The sequence below is a fragment of the Amphibalanus amphitrite genome, unplaced genomic scaffold (genome assembly GCF_019059575.1).
Source record: "Amphibalanus amphitrite isolate SeventyFive unplaced genomic scaffold, NRLGWU_Aamphi_draft 000704F_arrow, whole genome shotgun sequence".
Taxonomy (NCBI): Eukaryota; Metazoa; Arthropoda; class Thecostraca; order Balanomorpha; family Balanidae; genus Amphibalanus; species Amphibalanus amphitrite.
The window spans coordinates 310148-327570 of record NW_024882198.1 but is presented as its reverse complement, the minus strand read 5'-3'; the positions used below and the strand labels follow the sequence as shown (position 1 = coordinate 327570).

Below are 17423 nucleotides of genomic sequence, written 5' to 3'. Positions count from 1 at the left end.
TTCTATGTATAGTGTCCCCCACCACCAGTCGAGTTGTGACGCACACCGCTACCTTGGTGTCAGTCAATTTACATAGAGTGGGCGCTGTTTGCATTTTAATAGCGGAGCTGTCAGAGGTAACTCATGCGAACGCTGCAGCCTGCCTCCGGCGTGGAACCGTCTGGGACGCAGCTCCGCGCGGCGCTGGTAGTAACGTGACCTCGTCTCTGAACGGGGTCACTGCGCCACGGCAGGTGTATCGTGACCTGACACCTGACCGCCTGCTGCTGGCGTCACGGCCATCCCGGGCTGCCGAGTTGTGGCGTCGTAGATCGACTGAGTTTCGGCAGCCGGCGGCTCCTCTTATTGCGCCAGTGACTGCTGATGTGAAGGTTTACGGATAACCTGTGTCATTTGGTCAGCGCGCGACCACAAGGTGCGATCGCTGCGACCACATGCCAACCTTCTATGGCGCATTGTTTTTGAACAACTGATCGGACAAACCCGGCGAGGCAATTTCTAGCTGAGGTGTCAGATGGGAAAATTAACCCTTAAAAAGAGGGGAGAGTACATATAAAAGGGCTGGTTATTTAGATGCACAGAGTGCAAACGGACCAATAGCATGTTTTTATTATAACGTATGGAATGTAGATTCCAAACCGAGCACACACACAACTGCTTTTTCTCGAAAAAAAAAACAAACCTTTCTTGGTTGGGAGTGGAAAATTGCTCCTCAAAATTGATGGTGAGAGTGGAAGATGAATTTTATTTGGATGTCATTTTCCATCCAAATTGACAATTTTTGGGACACTGCGGCGAGGTGAGAGTATCTGCCTGTCGACCTGCCGTCATTCGTGCTCTTCATCCCTGTCGCCGGCTCCATTAGCCGGGTCGCCGTCCTCTGCAATGAAATATGGATTTCACTGCATGGTTCTACGACGGACTGTGTCGTTTTAGCACCGCTAGGGCCGAAACTGTACCTGGGTTTCTGGTGTTGTAACTGTTTCGCTGTGCTGTTACCAAACAAACCCAACAATAGACATCGCTCTGGGAATATAACTTTTTGGACCACGGTGGAAAAGTAGATGGGAATAGCTCGCTGCACCGCCGGATCGTTGTCGGTACCGGACCTAAGCAAGGCCTCTGTTCGTCCGTCCTGCACGTCTCACACTATGTGCGGTCCTATAGATACATACAATAAAGGCGGCAGCGGCGCGCTCGCTGCAGATTAGATAGTTCGTAAACGGCGCCGGCCCAAGAACGGTTCATTGTGCAAAATGGATACTCTGGGAGCCTGCCGAGCAGCTGACACGTGCGGCCGGCAATGGGACGGCTCCGCAGAAGGAGAACTGCACCGTGTGACATTGACCCAGTTCGGCGGCACTCCAGATAGCCGAGGAGCCGTCAATATTAGCGGATGAATAATCTCAAAGCCACCGACAAGTGGCCAGTTGTACGTATGCATCACCGGCGGCTTTTATAAATCGTTTAAGTATTGCATCATTTTGTTTATCCAGTTTTTATCCCCTTGAGATGATGATCGGTTTTTACAAAGCACCACAAACATCGTGTTTCATAATTGGTGATACCGGTGGAGAGGCTATAATGTTTCGCTTATCTCTATCGACTATCATGCTCCATTACATATTCCTGATTGAATGAAACGTCATATAGAGTGTGTCCAATAATTGCGCTTCGCGCGCTGCTATAGGCAATAGCGTCCTTTTTCAGATTATTTCGGACAGGACATGAGCAGGGCTGCGGAGTCGGAGTCGGAGTCGGAGTTGGTCGGAGTCGACAGTTGTGACCGGAGTCGGAGTCGATTTTAGAAACCCGAGCCGGAGTCGGAGTCGGAGTCACCGAAAATCTGTCGACTCCGCAGCCCTGCTAGGTCTGCGGAGTCGGAGTCGGAGCTGGTTTTTGAAGGCCGGAGTCGGAGTCGGAGTCGGAGTCGCCGAAAATCCATCGACTCCGCAGCCCTGGACATGAGTCTCCACGTTTATTAGGTACCCTAAACCCTTCCCGTTATCGGAAGGCGTGTCTGTTATCTCTGTGTTAAACTGCTACCGCGCTGCAGCCAGCGAAGGCCGATGAGATAAGGATCCGCCTAGCTGAGAATTAACACCGCCGTAAAATTAACAGCCAACTCACTGACGTGCAGGTTTATGATTAAATCACAGCTGGATTATTTGAAGATGTCCATTTCTCAAACGCCGCTACTGAACTGAATGGGTGAGGTGAGGTGATGATTAATTATCACCCTTTATTTCATTCATTCACTCATTCATTATATTGACATGTTTTTATGGGCACCTACTGAGGAGGGACATTTTCCCCGATTGTCTTCCTTTTCAGGCGGCCGCTTCCTTCACAATAGTTTTTTCTTTAGCTATGTTGAATGGAGCTGGGACTGCGTTTACCGGAAAGTCTAGCAGTGACATGTTTGTTTTGATGTGTTTTTCTGTTTGGCACTGGTTCTCAATGCGCCAACTGGCAACGGCCTGTTTGGCCCATTTCAAAACACAATGACAAACTCGACTAATGCTCGCTAACACCGGGTACATGCTGTTGACATGCAGTGCCTTCGCGACACATTTTAATGGTCCATCACTGCGCCGCATACATTACGAACCGTGCTCCATCACCACCTTGCGTTAGGACTGCCACCTAGCAACTCGCTTGCTCTGACGCTCGAAGATTGACACACAGCTGTACGGAGGAGTTATCGACCCCCGCAGCGCACTCGACAGACATTGTTGTGTTTGGCAGCGACCACCAATCCACGCGCTGCAGCTGGGTGTTGTTTGGGTCGGGTCGGTACGGGCCAGTTCCCTATAACCCCGCGCGGCCGCCCTGGTATGCTGCATCTGGTCTCTGTTCTCTGTGGCGGGCGGCTCAGTTCGCTCGTCGGCCCGGTTGCTACGGTCGGCACGGACCGTCAGAGCTCTGACACCAGCCACAGGTGTGTCGAAGGCACAGCTGAAGACAGGACAGGACTATCAGTGCCGAGCCGGTGGGGTAGGAAAGAGGGGAGTGATTTTTATTGAGCTCCCGACGACCAACCCCAGTGCTGAATTGAAAGGTGACACAAATATTTGAGCCAGGAATCATTCATTGGCTCGGGCTCGAAAATCGTTTTGGATCACTTCAGATAAGCTCGACGTGGTGGATAGCCTTCGAGGGCCCACTCACTTTTTTTTCTTCGGTGCCCGACATTTGATTATCGCGCAGTCGCTGTGCCTAAAGCACGGTTACATCATTTCACAACGGCACAGGTCACGGCGCCGTACGTAGTGCTTCGTTCACTGGTCTGAGTCACGGGTGTTTGACATTTCCGTTTGAAACTCAGCGGTGACGAGGGCAAAGGGTTCGCGCTGGCTGTCGTGGATTAGTAACGACAACGAGGTTACAGCTCCCTTTCGTAACCAGATGACAGATTCATATGTTACGTCTGTCATATATCAACTGTCAGCCAGAGTGTGGTTTCAACACGGTCCGATACACGTGGCTTGACAATGGACTGACGGCGGTCTTGCGACTCAATAGTCTGACACGAGATTTAGCGAGTGTGAATATTGAATAAGCGCCGTAACACAGCGCCGCTTTTCTGCTATCCGTTCCTAAGATTTCTCGGATAAACACCACTGTGGTAAGCTTAACCTTTCCCAATTTCATACCCGTTATCGCCCACCTTCATATTCTACCTCGCCCAGTCGGGACGGATTGGACGGATTCCATCCGTCCGTTCCCCTCGCTGCTCGCCACACCGGATCTCGCGAGCTCGCAACAATAGCCGGCATTACGGGCTGCTGCTGCGGTGGGCCATCCTGCACCTGTGATTGTATCACTTGTCGCTCGACTGTGTTGTCGTCCCACCTGGTGTAGCACCGAATTGTTGCTATCCGCTCTGTGGGGAATGGTGCTGCTGTGGAGGCATGTCAGATGTTGAGGCCGTTCCTGTTGTTGATGTTTAGGTCGGATGTTGAGGTTAAGCCATTCAGCTTGAGCTGCCGTTCATAGTTATTTCGTATATTGTAAATCATCCATTACCCCGGGCTAAAAAAGTGTATAGGTATAGTAGGACCGTTTTGGGCTGGGTTGTAATCCGGCAGACACCAGCAATCAATGTAACAAGGAGTTCCTGCTCTGACCGTCTGAAGCCTGTCCGTCCCACGTGGCGCTTTAATTATCCTCACGGCCATTGCCGCGGACTGAAGCTATTCATTGCACGCGTGCGTTGATCCCTGAATGATAAACCGCTGCCGGTCCTGGCGTTTGGCAGCTCCAGGCATTGTTAGCGATCACATCACGATTGAGATGTCAAATCATTTCTGGATTTGTGGCATGTCGCCTGTCTGTCAAACATAGCCTTGGCTACCGGTCGTGCGCACTTTGCACCCCATAACTCCGGGTATGGACGCAGTCCCTCGCTACCGTCGCAGGCGCATACTGCAGCCTGCTGTAGCTGCCGGGCGGCGGTTTAACGAGGCCAGGGTCGGCATAATGGGACACTGTCGCTCCGGGCGGGCACGGACGTGTGCTCGGCTGCAGCCTGTCACACCGTTTACGCCTGTGTGACGGATGACCGCCTGTTACCGGCGGAGTCCTCTGCTCTTCGCGTCTGGCTTTGGTGACTGGTTCTCTCGCTGTGCGTGTCGGTTGCATCAGCCCGTAGTGCGTCGGTGTGTCCCCCCCCCCCCCCCCCCGGTGTAGATCGCTTGCCGATGTTGTCGGGATCGGTATGTGCAGGACCGTCGCCGCCGCCGCGGACGGCGAGGTGTTTTTCCATAGTGGGTGCTGTTTGGTAGGTAGACTGCGCGGCCTACACCGACTGAATGATGCAAGGAGCGGACGGGCGACACGGCTTGGCGCAGCTGTGTTTTGTGGGACCGTGGCGAGCGGGGTGGGTGGTACGACGATTTGGTGGCGTGGTGAAATGTCACGCTGCCCGGTCGTTGCACACAATGGTCTGTTTGAAGGCTGGGATGGTATTTGATCGAATCGTTTTTCCGTCAATGGCCCAGTTTGCAGGAAAATTGTCGCGGCAGCCGGCAGCGCTGCACGCTTGTTTGTTTGGGTTTTGTCGTGACTAATTCCCGGGATTAAACGGCCGTTTCACAAAGAAAATGCTGCCTCTCGGGGACCATGACTCGTCCAAAGTGGCCTGCCATCGCTCAATTCCCTCCGTTTCTGCATGTACATAATTTGGACGATTATCCGCGTTATAGCTAGAAAAAAAACGCTGGAGGTGATCGACTGATGGATACGACGGGGATTATCAGTCCGAACGGATACTAGGCAGGGTTCGGATCGGACCGAGTCGATCGGGCGGGTCAACTCCTGGACGGTCCACATCACATGGAGGTCATGTTGCATCAGCTGTGGTATGTATCTGCACGCACCGTCGGAACTTATCTGCCTGCAATGGCATAAATCAGTTCCGGTGATTTAGACGGCCACATTTCCTTCGGAGACTTGTTGCAAGTCATGGGAGGAAAAGGGACCGCCTAGGCGGCGGCGTATCGACCAGGCGGATTGTTGTTTTTGTTTGGCTGCTATTCCAAAGAACTGTTTTTAGTACCGAACATAGGATTAGGGATTTTATGATGAAACATGGCCTAGATGTGACTTTTAGTAGATTTCACTTTCCGGTGCTGTAAAAGGCCGTGCTGAGTGGAAACAAACGTCATTGCATACATTCGCTTATCTCCCTCATTAATTTTCTTGATGCTGCCTGGTGTTGAAAATGTCTGCTCAGCACTCGGATCTGCGCAGAGATCCGTTCACCCTCCGTATACGAACGGCACGCACCAACGCGTGGGTATATGACACGGCCGCTGCTGGATAATGGTCTGATTATTTTACCAGGATACCAGGCGTAGCGAAGCACATCATTATGGCGGTGTGCAAGTGTCCGTTATTGTGGCTTGGGCCAGGTCACATGCTTAGGACGCTTATCGCGCACTCTGCGCGTTCCCACCGGACTGGTTGTTACGCTGAACACCTGTTCCGATGCCCTGCAAGCTCCTGCCATCCCGAAAAAGCACACCCAGGTTCTGCCCGTGCATCTGCCGTTTCAGGTTACCTCTGCTCTGTCGTGCAGGCTTTTGACGGTCATGTTGCCCATCCGCTGTTTACCTCGGTGATAGTTTATATAAGACGTCAGTACAGCTGCTGCTCTCCGTCATCATTGGCGTCAGTGGCGCCGACAGATATTTTAATGGTTGGCCAATTACGTCAAACGGTCATTAGAGCGGTCGTCTGTTGGCGACTGGCGAGTTGCGCTTTGCCGTGCCACTCGAAGTTCGAATGGGATTGTTGTGCTTACGAGGGACAGTAAATATGTAGTATGCAGCGAACTTGTTTCAGTAGTAGGTCCCATGACTTCCTGAACGTTAGAGGACGAGTCCATCGTGCTAAAATGCGCGACCCGACCCGTCACAGGTCAGCTCAGAACAGCAGTGGTTGACCCAAACGCAAGCAGGACCCGGGGATTATGACCCGAGTCATATGACCCGATCACTATGTTTTATGAGCGAATGTGCCGGTCATTGGCCTCATCTACAAGTCCGAGTTATGCTAAGCCTCGCTTTCACATCGATGCTGGGCTGGACCATCGTACTGGTGCCGGACCACCTTTTTCGTGTGTCTGTGAAAGGTGAACGGATCCCATGGGTTGGTGTTTTTGTGTGTAAGAAGGCGAGGCTCTTTGTGTCTAGGCAGAATTTTATACGGCAGGGATGGAGAGGTTTAGTGCTTCTCTGATGCATTGTTTAGGTTTTACACTTCACAGCACCTCCCATCACTCGATCAGTACGGATCACATGACTCGATCACTCGACCCAGGCAATGTCCAGGTCCTGTGCACTTGGAAATCGGTCCCCTTCTGCCGGTTGCGGCGGACGCAAGAGAAGGATATTTCAGTTTCCCGCCTCCCCTATTGCGATTACGGTTGCCCCTGCTGTGTCGTAACTCGCAGGGCCCGATTCATATGCTTTATGTTATGGTGATTGCATGTTTTCAACGCTGGGGAAGACGTTTCTCCACCGGTTCGGTGGTTTCTCAATTCTGAGTTTCCCCACGACACGAGTCGATATGGTGACCTTTTAACCACTTCCTCGATAATTGGTGTTAGAAGCTGATTTCTTAACACAAATCTGCCGATTGTGAGCATGCCTTCCTTGGCTGGTGTTGTTCATCAGCTTTCCTCGCGAAACTAACCCGGGAACACACTGCTGCTTCCCCGGTCAGTTTGTTTCATAATCGGTTTTTATTGGGCTGCCCGAGCGTGCGTTGCGTCAGCCGACCTCTTATGGCCCGGACAGTCTGAGGCGGAAGCTTTGAGCCGTTTTGACCAATTGTGTCTCAAGGACAGCGATTAGCGGAAATGACAACCTACGCTCCTATCAAAGCTTTTACATACATAACGAAACATAATCGAGAGATCACAATGCCATTCAGTTGCCATTATGCATTGCTTGCTTATGTAGCGCTTAATCGAAAAAGTGCCGGCTCGCTGTGTATTAGAAATCGCGATAGATTTTAACGCTGAATTATTGTGTTGCATTGTCTGTGCCTGCCCAACTTCCCCATTGATAAATTAAGCGCCGATCTCCAGGATTAACGGCTCGTCTCTGCTTGTTTCAGATTTTCGAGATGATTGACACCAACGGAAACCGCATCATCTCGCCCCGCGAGTACAAGACCTTCTTCAGGGCCTACGGACTCTCAGACGAGGTACGCTTACGGGATATTTACGATTTGGATTTTCGATTTACTGTGCCTTGGCACCAGAAAGACTAAGACGCTAGCCTAGATCGGCCACATAGGACTATATTCTGCGGCCCTTTTCATTACAATGAATGATTGTTCTACGGTTTTGACATAACTTTAGTGACCGTATCGTCTGTGTGCTTTACCAAAATTTTCCAGTTTCGATCACACATGCACAAGTATTAATTCAGTCCTGTATGTAGTGATGCCAGCTCAGGTTTACGGTACCACAGAGCACCGTATGCCTCGTTTGTCCCGTGTCTCAGACTGGTGTGTGTTAATCGGTGTTTCTCCTGCCCGCCGACAGATGGCAGAGCGGTCGTTCCAAGCCATCGACCAGAACAACGACGGCTTCCTGAGCATCGACGAGTTCGTCAACGTCGCCATCGACTTCCTGTACTCTGAGGACGAGAACTCGATCGGGAAGGACTTTTTCGGCGTGCTCGTGGACGAGCTGCCGGAGACCGTGCGGACCATTGACCCGCAACAGGTGGTCTCTGGTTGAACGGTAGGGGTCTGTCTGGGTCTGGTCGTAACTGGCTGACCCGCCCGTCTGTTAGTGAGATGGTCCTGCGGCGGAGGTAGCTCCAGGCTCTGGAAGGAGTTTCTACTTGAGTCCTGGAGGGCCAACGCGCCACCAGCGAGATGATGGAAGGACCAATGGAAGGACGGACAGGCGAGCAGGTCTGACATGGCTCTGAGAGCTGTATTTGTGGCGCCAGTCTGCTGCGTGTCGGTGTCTGAAACTCTGGACTGCTCGGCGACTGTGGGGAGAATCCCCAGCTCCTCGACTGGCAAGCTGTGGTGAAGACTGAGGATTGAGGACCACACAGTCTCACGACAGGACGCCGCACGTCGACATGCAATACAGAGTCAGGGACAGAACTGGCGGCCAAGGGCTGGAGAGAGGCGACCCGCGGGAGGTGACGGCAGGACTCGGCTGTGCCGCCGTGTCAGAATCTGGAGACCGCACACAGCTGTGAGGGCGGTGCCGCGACAGACCAGTGAGCCGTCTGTCCTGCGGAGAGAGAGAGAGAGAGAGAGAGAGAGAGAGAGAGAGAGAGAGAGAGAGAGAGAGAGAGAGAGAGAGTCGCGGCTGCCGCAGCTCTGCTGTGTAGAACTGTGGTCAGCCGAGCCGCCAGGCTGTGTATCTGTTTCTGTACACCGATCTGTGGACTGACTGGGAGGGGCCGCGGGCCGCCGTCACCATCAGACGGGACGGAATGGCGAGCGGAGCCGCGACCCCGCGCTGTGATCTGTAGCCTCTGGGCGGGTGCTGTAGCCTCCTACTGTGACACAACTCTGTTTGATAAGTAAATCATGGACCACTGAACTGACATCCCAGGCGCGGGGCTGCTGTTTTTTTCTTGCTCTCCTCCGGACGTCTGTCAAGTGGACAGATTCCTGCAGGCATGGGCCCGTTTTTCTGTTCTAACCACCTGGACTGAAGCATCGTATTTATTTGATATTCTATGGATGTTGAAGTTTCTGGGTCGGTCTCGGGCTGCTTGAGACGGCTCAGCTCAAAGTTTGTGGGGCTCCCACGCAACCAGGTAACCACGCAACAATTTATTTACTTCTGCATATTATCATGGAATGGTCAATAATTATGGTAAAGGTAAATTCAACGGAACGATCTGTTATGTCTTCCACACGGTCATGGCGTTGACTTGTCGGCCCCTTGTATAAGACAGTACTAACGGAATTGGTTTTTAGCCCCGCAATTGGTGGTGTGGTCGTTGTGTTAATTACATTTTGTACATAGTGTAATGAATACTGGACTCTGCTGTGAATACTACTGTGCGTAATGGGATGATAATACAAATGTGATGAATTTATTGGCGTTTTTGCAACTGAGAAACACGTTGAATCATTCATCGAGTGGGGACTGAGGAATACCAGTGCGGTCCGGTCGAGCAGTGTGACCGGGAACCGGGCGCTGTGTGACCAGGACTGAGCCGATCGGAATGCGAACTGACACTGAGGGAAGAAGGGGTGTGATGGAGGGTAGAGTGGAACTGAACTGTGCACTGATGCGGAGAGGACTTCAACTTGTCAACTCGGGGAAACTGAAACTGGACGGAGGAGACGACGGGCTGGGGCTGGAGGACTGGACGGAGGGCCTGTACGAACTGAGACTGGTAACAGTGAATGGAGGTGAATGGCTGGGGTTGGACGGTGACAAACCACACCGCCTGCAGTGGACAGACGAGTTGCCTGCTCCGAAGGGTGGTTGTAGATGGCGTTGCTGTGGTGACTAGTCCACTATCCGCTCCGTACACAGGATACCTGGAGTCGTGTCTGATCTCCACTCCAGCTCAGGAGGGGAGGACGGGTGTTGTCTGCGGAACGTGGTCCAACCAACTCAGTGGCGGTACTGGGCAGACAGCTCAGTGCTCAGAGAACTGAGTGATGTTTGGTGTCAGGCTGCAGGACATTATTACACTGAATCTCTTTATTGCAAGATACTTGGCAGGCATAAGAAGACTACTCGTTTCACCGGCAGTTTAGTTCGCAAATCGTTCACCACCAGCATTTCTTTGAACACATCCATTTGAATGAGTAGTACTCAGGACTCACAACTAAGACGGTCCTCTTAAATTCACTACTTAAAAATAAAATACTAGCCCTTGCTGTCAATCGGTGATCACATGGACAAAAAACAAAACACGAACGCAATGAGCCTCAATGTTAATACTGAAAAACAATTACAGCAAAGCCTGGAATTTATCGACAACAATAGGAAAAACATTAGAAACGCAATGTCAATACAGTCGATCAAAGATTTTTCATTCTAAGACATGCATTGGTATAGGAAGATGTTCACTGTTCAGTCTCATCGAGTGAAAAATCTAACTAAATCATGATCATCACATCGAATTAGACTCATAGCACAGGCTTGAGTCTCTATTAGGTGCTCTCACAACTGTAAGCGTTACACAACTCGGGTGAATATGAGGGCGTAGTCCTTTAGCGTCGGCCTCTAAACGACCTTTGTGACGATATTATACATAACCACATAAATAGCAAGGCCACATTATATCACGAAGTTGAAACGTTCACAATGATACTAACCAAGTACAGCTAATCCAACACACACATCGATCTAACAAAACGCTTCATCCTACTCTTCCTCCCTCTCAACGATCCAGTCCACCTTACACTGTCTGGGCCTGGCCGGCGCCCCCGGAGAACTTCTTGCCTCCTCCCTCAGGGACCCAGGGTTCCCCTCCGCATGTGCATCCATAGTTAAAGCGCCCGTCAGGTGTCTCCCGGAATCCTCTCCGACGCTCCACCGCCACCCTATGGGAACTATAAACTCCCTCTCGCGGCCTAGGACGCTCCTGGCGACTCCAGACGCTCTCCAACGACTCCAGACGCTCTCCAACGACTCCAGGCCCTCTCCAACGACTCCGCACGCCCTCTGACGACTCCAAACGCTCTCTGATGACGACTCCGCACGCCCTCTTACGACTCTAGCTGCCCTCCGACGCCCCTAAGCGCAGGTGACTCTCATGGAGCGCGAGCTGCTGTCTCGGTAGGTGAAGTAGACCAGGGTGGCGAGGCGGCCGGCCAGCGATACACAGGCGGTGACCAGCGCCATCATCAGCATGGTGGGTGTGCTGCCCGTGGCGATATCGTAGTTCTTCTGGTAGACGGCGGACAGAGCCCACACCAGCACTGAGGGAGCAGGACGACAGACGGTTATATTTCACTCAGACGGTGTGATGTAGAGACTAGGGACAAACTGGGGTCAGAGATAAAGGACGAGGGAAATTTTTGGGAACAAACTGACACCCTCAGTCCTTCAGGTAAAGTTGAAATGATACCAAAGACGATATCGTGTTAAAGTGATCGTATATCGTGCACGTATTATCGTATATCGCATATGGATGGGCGAAAAGTGCGGGTATAGTATGTCGTAAACGAATTTTCCGTGCAGGGGGCTTAGTCCCATGATGCCGATATCCGAGGGCAAATCGACATACGAATGCCGGAAGCTGATAACGTCTTTCTTAGAGGGACACTCGACTCACCGAATCCGGGTGTGATGGTCCAGCGCGTGTACTTGTCCAATACGGTGATCTCGAGGAGAAGCCAGATGACGATGGAAGCGGCCAACACACCGGCGATGGCCGAGCTGGCTACCTCGTTAGAGCCCTGGGAAAGGCGGAGGGAAGAGATTTCAGAACACTATCTAAGGGTGAACTGGCTACCTCGTTAGAGCCCTGGAAAAGGCGGAGGGAGAGAATGTCAGAGGGGAAAGAGGCTGAACGATCATCTCCTTCCACGTGCCCACTGGGAGCGTGCTAACCAGGGGAGCGACACGACCTAATCAATAGACATGTATGATGGACTCAAGGGATCATTTGACGGCGCAGCAACGGACGGAGGGGGCCACGGGGCGGCGACAACCAGTATATTGTAGAATGGAGCCCGACACTCCCGGAAATTATTTTAACTTACGTCGTAGCACGAATGACGTAACACAACTTCACTTTTACGCATACCGTCTACTTTTCAGCTCTCGTCCCGAGCCCAGCGCTGTATGTAAATGACAGCATGACGGAAGTCGCCCGCCCCCCCCCCCCCCCAAAAAAATGACCGCCATGAGGGCTCACACTGTTCCGGTATCCCCGCCATCACCCAAGGTCGGCCTACATATATCGGTAACTATCAGCCACCGCTGGCAAACATGCGCTCCTATTTCCTCGGCCAGCGTGCGTTATCGGCCGGGTGGCGCTATCGTCCGGCCGGGCGGAGCCAACACAGAACGAAACGGAGCGCATCCGACGAGCAGAGAGCGTCAAATACCAGCAGGAGGCACGTCGAATAGTTGTATACTTTGAATACCGACGTAATGCAATGTTGTATTTGTAAATGTCATCCCAGGTGAAGGCATGGGAGTGATCTCGAGCGGGAGTACAGCTAAAATGCGAAAACATATTTCGATTTGGAGATGTTCAGAAACGTGAGAAGCTGCCAGCGAAATGAATGACGTTACGCATGTTTTAGGTATTGCCGGTGAATCATATACTGCCGGACGGAACTGCCGCCAGTGTGTGCTGAGTCAACAGCAGAGGCGGCGAAGTCGTGTAACACACAGTCTCTGAATGCGTGAGTCAACAAACCTCGACTCTAATATATCGAATCATATATCGACGGGGAACGAGTGTGCGCGACAGAATACCAATCAGTTAGTCAATAGCAGACACTCTGTCAATACGCATAATGGGCGTTGCATGAAACGTCAAAGGTCCACAGAACCCTAGACAGCGCTTGCTATCGGCAGTAGCAATTGCATGACAGAACGATTTTATACCGTACAATGAAAAGGCATCGTTCACAAAGTGCAAGCTATGCTTTGGATGGGTATGGTTTTTTAGTCTAACAATTAAAATACACAGTTAGAGTTATTACTGCCCACGCTTTCTCGCAACAAAGTCGATAGTACGGCGCCACCCGCAGTCACCCAAACCTCATTTTCCTCTGAACTCGGCGCCCGCACTCACTCACCTCCCCCACATAGACGATGACCACGTCGAGGTTGATGAGCGCCGCTATGATGGTCCAGGTGGTGTACAGGGCCAGACCGTTGTGGACGCACGTCTTGACGTACCAGTTCTCCCGCGGGGTGGGAGGCGGCTGGGCGAACTGGGCTCGGTAGTAGCTGAGGGGGACATACAAAAAGCAGTCAATAAAAGGACTTATGGGTCCAGTAGTAGTACTTGAATGGTACACAGCGGTCGGAGATGTTTGCTGACGGCAAAGCAGAATGCATGCTTAGCTACTGTTTTCGGTACTTGATCAGTGTAAAGGAATACTTAAACTAAACGTCAACATAACAGTAGAGTCTACAAGCAGCAGCTCCTGTTGCTACTACAGAGCAGGGAGAGCACCTTCTGCTACCATTACCCTGCGCTGTTTAATATCGTCAAACACCCGGGACTGCTGCAGCGGCCTGATTACCGAATGTGAAGGACGACCAGCGCGAGGACGTTGCAGAGCGCCAGCAGCAGCAGCAGCACGCAGGCCGCCGTCAACTCCTCGTAGCCCCAGGCGAACAGCCAGCCAACGTTAACGCAGAAGCTGGCGATGATGAGCAGCCAGAAGGACAGAGGGAGGGTGACCGGGGTCAGGTAGACGGGGCCGGCGTCCGTCCGCCGCCACAGCTGGCTCAGACCTGTGGGACGGGGGACGGGGGACACTGACAGTCAGTGACCGGGGTCAGGTAGACGGGGCCGGCGTCTGTCCGCCGCCACAGCTGGCTCAGACCTGTGGGACGGGGGACAGTCAGTGACCGGGGTCAGGTAGACGGGGCCGGCGTCCGTCCGCCGCCACAGCTGGCTCAGACCTGTGGGACGGGGGACAGGGGACGGGGGACAGTCAGTGACCGGGGTCAGGTAGACGGGGCCGGCGTCCGTCCGCCGCCACAGCTGGCTCAGACCTGTGGGGACAGGCCGGAGGGGTCTGTCAGTAACCTGCGGAGCGAGGAACCTGAGTCTCCACACCTGGGTAAGACGCATTGACAGGGCGGGGGCGTCAGCCAGACCTGTCAATGGTAACTGAAGCAGGGTTTCGGAGTCGGAGTCGGAGTCGGAGTCGGAGTCGCCTGGAGTCGTGGCAAGCAGCCAGGAGTCGGAGTCGGAGTCGGAGTCGGTCAAGCTGCCTCGATTCCGACTCCGGAAAATAACTAGAATCTGTGATATCACTTTTCAGTTTTTTTTTTTACCAGTTGCCCGCGGTAGAATTCGCTTCCGGGCGATAAAAATTGCACACATCTTGTTTTTGTTCTGAATGACAAACATTGGATCTTACAAGTTTCAAATTATATCATAATTTAGTAGCCACTAAACTTCCACTATCTGAAGTATTTGACGAGTCAAAGACTAAATGACAACTGTATTTTTACTTTCTTCGCCTATGCTCCGAAAAGCCTATCAACACATAGGAATGACCGACATGATGGCGATGCTCGACTCGTGTTCGTGATACGGCCGCCTCTCGCGCTTCTCGGCGGGTTTCCACGCTGGCCGCTGACCTCAATTGTGGATTCAGCTGCGTCCACGTGGGAGAAATGGTGACTGCATGAAGGAGACCGGAGAGTAGGAGCGGTCTCCCCGCGCACATAGACCTAGCACGTGGCGTCATATCACGCAAAATTTTGGCGGCCGTCATTGCCATTCGTATCAGACCCGGAGTCGGAGTCGGAGTCGGAGTCGGAGTCGGAGTCGGTCAGGAGCCCGGAGTCGGAGTCGGAGTCGGAGTCGGAACAGCGCTACCACGACTCCGAAACCCTGAACTGAAGTATACGGCACAGACGTGATCGCAGCTGTGCCAGATTTATCGAAGGGATGACACCCGTGGTGAGGTCAAGATATATACATTTTCTTTTTAGCTTGTCGACAGTCGACAGAACGCTGTAGCCATGGCCAGATAAGGTGGAACGTTTAATCGTGCCGCTATTTCATCTCTCCACAAATACCGATCTTTTATCGCGTATCTGACCGCGATAGCCGCGCTTACCGCAAAACCACTTACCACTAAAACGCACTGATGTTGCATAACGCCTAGACCATGTCCTATGAGAGGACGATTCTAATGTAATTTCGACCGGCAAAAAACTGCGTATCCCGTAATGTGCGCTTCACCGATATGAACACACAAGGCTCGGCTTTAATCGTCTGGCAGCCAGTCACAAATCACAATGCCTTCATACCAACACAGCACGGGCGGTCGAGGGGCGTACCACAGGGCAAACAGTCTTCCGTCGACAGCCCAGGAAGAGCCATCGACACATAAATGCATGAGTAAATACACTATCTTTCAGAAATAGACACAAACTAAGCCCTCACCGATCCAGGACATGCCCGCCGGCGCCAGTGCTCAGTGTGGCGGCGTGACTCGTGAGCCGTGAGGGATGTGACCAGCGGGCTCAGCGACTAACCATAGACGAGTCTACTCACCCGCCCTGGACAGCGACTCAGTGACTCGGCGACTCGGTACGACTCACCGTAGACGAGTCCGATGCCGAGCCAGGTGTAGATGATGCCCCAGATGGCGAAGGCCCAGCCGATGGGCGTGATGAATACCTCGTGTGTGTCCGACACGTCGGCGGCAGACTTGGGCACGATCCCTGAGGGGGAGAGGGGGGGGGGACGGTCAGAGGCCGGTCAAACAGGTCAGAGACAGGCTAGGTCAGTCAGCCGGCGCAGGGCATACACGGACTTGGAAACACCGACGGTGGACGGAGGCGGAGTTTCACAGAAAGGACAGCATCGGCGGCCACTTGACAGCACAACCTGCCTAAAGCGGCACTGGTGTATTGAAGCGATGTTGTGACACATACTCGAATACGCATAAGAATATCGACAAAAATAAAACTATTTGACAGCAGCCATGACAAAGTGGATGCGACGTCTGATCACCGCTCGCCCCACCCCTCGCGCCGTGCCCGTCTCTCCCGGAGTCCCCAGACCACTCACCAAGACTGGCGTTACTGGAGGCGTAGTTGAAGAACAGCGTCAGCGCGTACAACGGCAGCGCGATCACCGTGCACGCAAACTGCACCTTCTCCTTCGGCGGCAGCCCCATGGCGACGTTAGACGCTCCCCCGCTGCTGTCTACGGTCAGCCCTCAGTCTTCGCCCTCCCGTCCAGTCGCCGCTCTATCTCCGACTACGCTGGCTCGACCTCAGACTACCGCTCGCCGACACACGCGCCGCCTTGGCGCCGCCCACCCGCCGCCGACTGTTCCGCGCCCGGCCGCTGTGACCTTCAGTCTCCACCTGCGTCCGCTCCGCCGTCCACCGCTCCTCACCTCGGTCTGACGGTATATAGGGCCTTGGGTCTGACCCGGAAGAGGGCCGCACAGTGAGTCCTCTCTCCTCTCTCCCGATATGTATGGCGGGTAGGATGGGAGAGGATTATGTAACACAACCGCGTGATATCACGATTCGCCGCTAAACTGACGCTCACTTGACTACTGACGCCGCAGAGCTCACACCACAGCTCTTATATAACGCCCGTGACGTCACTCGTGCCTCGTGTGTGTGACGTCACGTGTTTGCGGTGTGGGCGGGGTCCGAGTGAGTCGATGGATAATTCAGCGATAACAAAGCGCGTGCGATGTACGACTGCGATCGATGGTAGCCAGTGAAATTGTCGAGCCAGCGCAGCTGGTGCGTTCCGTCTCCATAGCAACCAGGCCCGAGTCAATGGGAAACGTTAACAGTGGCAGTATGACGTCATATTCCAGAAATACGCCTCGCGTGCCCTCAAAACACCGTAGCGTACGACTGAAATAACTAAACAGCCCGCGATCCACACGACTGAAAAGCCTTGCATCTACGCGTCGGGCCAAATGCCTGCAAATTGTACATACAACGCACAAACTATCGACATCCGTGGAGGTTGAAGGCAAACAGCTCCTTTTATTTCGTTCAGAAGGGGTTCGTAGACTGCAGACGTGCTGGCACACTGCCCCCAACTTGTTTTAGAGCAATAGGACGTCTCAACTTCGTACAGGCAAACTCTCTAAACGCGTCAGACGCAAATGCAAATGTTCATAGGACAGCTCATAGGTGCCAGTCACCCTCCAGGCGTACGGTGACGTAATCTAAACAGCTGAGTGACGTCAGCAATCTCAATTGTTCCGTGAAACGGTCCCGA

At 52.9% G+C, this 17423-nt stretch overlaps 2 protein-coding genes across 3 annotated transcripts in view; one reads left to right on the top strand and one right to left on the bottom strand.

Moving 5' to 3' along the window:
* Positions 1-9590, top strand: part of LOC122364880 (sarcoplasmic calcium-binding protein-like) — a 31263-nt gene extending 21673 nt beyond the window's left edge. Inside the window, exons 4-5 of the mRNA XM_043335684.1 lie at positions 7627-7716; positions 8060-9590. Coding sequence (XP_043191619.1) covers positions 7627-7716; positions 8060-8257 — 288 coding nt within the window. The 3' untranslated portion in view covers positions 8258-9590. The remainder of the gene's footprint in view (positions 1-7626; positions 7717-8059) is intronic.
* Positions 9591-10273: 683 nt separating this feature from the next.
* LOC122364883 lies at positions 10274-16870 on the bottom strand. Of its 2 annotated transcripts, XM_043335688.1 has the most exons (7): positions 16239-16452; positions 15767-15889; positions 13723-13936; positions 13270-13423; positions 11790-11913; positions 11218-11433; positions 10954-11174 (listed from the first exon to the last, which is right to left on the bottom strand). In XM_043335688.1, the coding sequence occupies exons 1-6, from the start codon at positions 16345-16347 to the stop codon at positions 11249-11251; spliced, it is 909 nt and encodes a 302-aa protein (XP_043191623.1). In that variant the 5' UTR covers positions 16348-16452; the 3' UTR covers positions 10954-11174; positions 11218-11248. The 2 variants fall into 2 exon arrangements, with proteins under 2 accessions (XP_043191624.1, XP_043191623.1); XM_043335689.1 differs by having other exon boundaries at positions 10274-11433; positions 16239-16870.
* Positions 16871-17423: the final 553 nt, after the last annotated feature.

Coding starts and splice junctions, on each gene's coding strand:
- LOC122364883 (XM_043335689.1), bottom strand. CDS start 16,347: ATGGGGCTGCCGCCGAAGGAGAAGGTGCAGTTTGCGTGCACGGTGATC. Junction 15,890..16,238: donor CTCCAGTAACGCCAGTCTTG/GTGAGTGGTCTG, acceptor TCTCCCCCTCAG/GGATCGTGCCCAAGTCTGCC. Junction 11,914..13,269: donor TCATCGTCTATGTGGGGGAG/GTGAGTGAGTGC, acceptor CGCCTTTCCCAG/GGCTCTAACGAGGTAGCCAG.